The sequence below is a fragment of the Gekko japonicus genome, unplaced genomic scaffold, assembly GCF_001447785.1.
Source record: "Gekko japonicus isolate JY-2015 unplaced genomic scaffold, Gekko_japonicus_V1.1 scaffold31, whole genome shotgun sequence".
NCBI lineage: Eukaryota > Metazoa > Chordata > Lepidosauria > Squamata > Gekkonidae > Gekko > Gekko japonicus.
In genome coordinates this window covers 248,186-251,988 of record NW_015161404.1, presented here as the reverse complement: position 1 = coordinate 251,988, position 3,803 = coordinate 248,186, and the positions used below count along the sequence as shown (strand labels likewise).

The 3,803-nt window shown below is 43.0% G+C and overlaps 1 protein-coding gene across 1 annotated transcript; it reads right to left on the bottom strand.

The window, feature by feature from the left end:
* Positions 1-466: 466 nt before the first annotated feature.
* On the bottom strand, positions 467-3,583 carry TMEM252 (transmembrane protein 252). Its single transcript, XM_015425886.1, has 2 exons — positions 3,306-3,583; positions 467-734 (listed from the first exon to the last, which is right to left on the bottom strand). The coding sequence occupies exons 1-2, from the start codon at positions 3,581-3,583 to the stop codon at positions 467-469; spliced, it is 546 nt and encodes a 181-aa protein (XP_015281372.1).
* Between the last annotated feature and the right edge of the window lie 220 nt (positions 3,584-3,803).

Sequence of the window (3,803 nt, the reverse complement as noted above, 5' to 3'; positions counted from 1 at the left end):
CCTCTTATTCCAGTGCTAGAATACATTTGCTCCTTAGCAACAGTCTCTCAATAGACATATATAGGCCTCCCCAATTTCCTTGCTTTGTGGTGGCTTTCTTTTTTCACTTGTGTTTTCTTTCTAAAGGAGCCCTGCCTCTGAAACCTCATCCGGCTTCTATTGCTGCTCTTAAGAGAATGTCGGTTCTTACAGACATTTCTTTAACGGGTATAATAAAAGTATAAGATGTAAACAAACAGACCAACCATTAGTACTGAGCAACATCATTCATATCCGTAGCAGCCCCAGGAATCTTCAAGTACCAAGTGACTCTGTGATTCCACACAGCCAGCCATGGAAGGCTGCTATCACAAGGCACTCTACTGCTTCACACTCGGATAGGACGGCACAGTCCTTAACTGTTGCCTTTATCCCCGAACAGTAGACACAGCCTATCTCTTCTGCAAGTGCTTAGACACCTGTTTGATCAAGGTTGTGACGCAGGTGCATTACAAGTCTCTTGAAGTGCTGAGTCATGTTCTGTAGCTTGCTGTTGCTGCACAGAAACTTCATAGGAGGGTGGTTGTTGTTCCTGAGAGCTGGCCTCCTCAATGAATTCCAGACTGCTCTCTGTGTACAGAGGTGGAGGTATGTTGTAGGAATTCCTTCCTCCATCCAGTAGGCAGTCTGGCAGTGGGAATGTCAGCTTTTCAGGATCAGTGCTATCTTCATAAGATGGGGGGTAGAAGTCAGGCCTGCATGAAACAACCAAGAAAAACACACGCTGTGTTAGTTCTGTGTGGAACTGTGACATGCTGGAGGTCTCTTGAGAAGGGCTAGCATCAGCCCCCAACGGAACACCCACCCTGCTCTTCAAAGGCTGTATCTGCTCATCACAATGGCCTCTCATTTGAAGGCTAAACAGAGGTAGGCTCTCACAACCATGACCACAAGAAACAAAAGTGCCTGTTTTAAGTAAAGTTATCAAAAGTGGGGGGGAGGAGTGTGGCTAACAGTTTTGCATGCAGGCCTCCCTGTAAGATTACTAATGTATTTTCTAGTGAAGATGTAATAAGACTTTGCCGTCGTAAAACGATCCTTATCTTTGCCTGGATGTTTGCCAATCCTTTTCTTCTATTAGACCCCCTCTACTTGAAAAGGAAATATTTATTCTGTCTAAGCTGATAGTACAGGGCGATTTATTTTGCAGTATGGGCCACAAGCTCTTTCAGACTGCCAAATACTTCCCTGCTTATCTAACCAGAGTATGTGCTCGGCTGTATTTATAGAGTGGCTGCTTTGCCTATTGTGAGTGTTTATGGTACTGTTGCCACAACAGAATAGGAAGTGACATTTCTATCCATGGTCCATTAACAAACTCTGCCAGGCGTTAGCCCAGCTTGACTTAAGGAAGTGTTCACTGTCAAAGCTTCAGTCTTCACGTAGGTATGTTTACAGAAACCTCAGGGACAGATTGTGCTGTGAGAAGCCTTCAGCTCTGTTGTGAGAATTACTGAAGCAATAAACTAAACAATACAAAGTGTGCCCTCATTTGGATGGCCCAGGCCAGCCCGATCTTGTCAGATCTCGGAAGCTAAGCAGGGTCTTCCCTGGATAGTACTTGGATAGGAGACCACCAAGGAAGTCCAGGGTTGCTACACAGAGGCAGGCAATGTACATCTCTTGCCTTGAAAGCCGCTATGGGGTTACCATAAGTCAGCTGTGACTTGATGGCACTTTGCACACACAAAGTGTAACATCTGAGTTACCTATTTGGGTGGGGGAAATACTTCAGGGTCAAATGTGCCTATGGGTTTAAGCCACAATGAAAGACCCAGATTTCAGGATGTATAATTTTACATTAATCTACTAATGCATACGGTACTTCTATATGAATTATGATTTAGCTCCTAGAAATGCACGTACTACTTCTGCTACAAGTTTACATCCCAGCTGTCAGTATTTGGTTCAGATAGACTCAGTCTGAACCATCTCTCCCATCATGAAACTCTGTGTACCAGCAGCATTTGGAAATAAAGTGTATGGCACCAGACAGCAATCTAGAAACCCCAGTAATTTGGTTATACACTTGTTCATGTTGTATGGGTGGGACTTTGGCAGTGGTGTAGAGCATTTGCTTGCCATGCAGAATGTCCTAGATTCAATCTCTAGCAGCTGCAGTTAAAGGCCTCAGGTAGTGAAAGACTTCAACCTGGGACCCTAAGGATCGATTGCCAGTAAGCAGAGACAATACTGACCTTAATAGATCCAGGTCAACTTCCTGTGTCTGTGTGCATGCTACAGTCCCTCTAAGGTAGACAGAGAGGTCTTTCATGCTCACAACAGCTCTGCGCAACAGGCTAGCCTGAGAGGTAATAACATATCCAAGACTACCCAGCTAACCTGGAAGCTGACTACAGCTTTTACCTGGTTTCCTTATCTTCTATCACTATGCAGCTTCATAACACAGTATGATTGACAGAAAATGTTCCCAGCACAATACCCAGTGGGACCATTTCACATTTCCATATATATCTGTCTCAGTCAAAGAAGGACTGGACTAAAATTAGTTAGAGTCAGTTTGATTTTAGGCAACAAACAGGATCAAGGGCATTCTTACAATCTCAATTCTGACAGAAGACAAAAAATTGGGACCCTTTTATAATATTAATTAACCAGGAAAGTCCTTAAAAAGCCAGCTCTAGAATAAAATATTAATTATTCTACAGAAGAAAGGAATAGATTATTAGGACAGATGAATAATACACTGCCTTGTAAAGTCATTTAGGCTAGGTGTTTTCAGGCGTATATTTAACAAATTGATTGATTGATGCGAAACAAATATCCAGGAACTAAATAACAGCGATGGAAGCTCAAGAGCATGAATTAAAGGAGAGGATGTAAGGCAAAAGGGACATTTTAGAAGAAACTGCCAGCTGGCCTGACAGAAAGAAATGTATATGAATATACATATAGAATATAGTTCAATGAGGAGGTGAAACAGGGATGTTTGGTAAAATGGAAAGACAAGGAACGGGAAGCATATGATAAAAAGCATGTGTAAAGTGAATTAGATGGAAAGGAAAATTAATGAACTACTGGATAGGCAGGAAGGTGATGGATACAAAGGACAAAGAGGCACTTTGCAGGAAGGCACATTGTAGGTATTCCTAAAGCGAAACGAAGGAAAGGCAGCAAGAAGACCTGGATGAAAGCGGGGGAAAGGATGGAGGTGTCTGTGGATCTGAAAAGTCTTGCACAGGTCAGGAAAAGGGGGGGGGGGTAGTATCAGAAGACAGTCATACACTGAACCACATCAGACATACCTGTCTATGGTATTGATATGACTATTTCGAAATCTAGGATTTTGCTGGATAATTCTGTGGAATAAGCTCTTGTGTTTGCTGGCCTCGTGATAAGTGCTCCAGAAAATCCCAGAGATGAGAAGGAAGAACCCCAAAGGCAATAGGAAATACGCAATAGGCACATTATTGCATTTGCAGGCAGAAGAGCCTGTTGAGATGCAAAAGGCTCCTGAGCAGATAACGGCAAAGCCGAGCAGGAGCACACACAAGCGAAGAAACGATAAAAGGTTCTTTGGCATCTTTGCAGTTAGTCCCAGCATTTGGTTTCACCTGGATAGCTCTCCTTCAGCTCTGCTTTCCTGCCTTAGTCTTGACGGTTTTATAAGTTCAGAGATCAATTGGCCTTTGGACAAGGAAGAGTAGCAGGTACTGTTAAGATACTCATTAACCAGTTGAAGCAGCTGTAATATCCCAAGAGATTAATTTATAATCAAAACATGCCTCGAGAAGGCACAACAA

What these genes read in the sequence shown, in the direction of transcription:
- TMEM252 (XM_015425886.1), bottom strand. Translation starts at nt 3,583, where the DNA reads ATGCCAAAGAACCTTTTATCGTTTCTTCGCTTGTGTGTGCTCCTGCTC. An exon ending in CATATCAATACCATAGACAG is followed by an intron (nt 735 to 3,305) that starts GTATGTCTGATG and finishes TGTTTCATGCAG; the next exon opens with GCCTGACTTCTACCCCCCAT.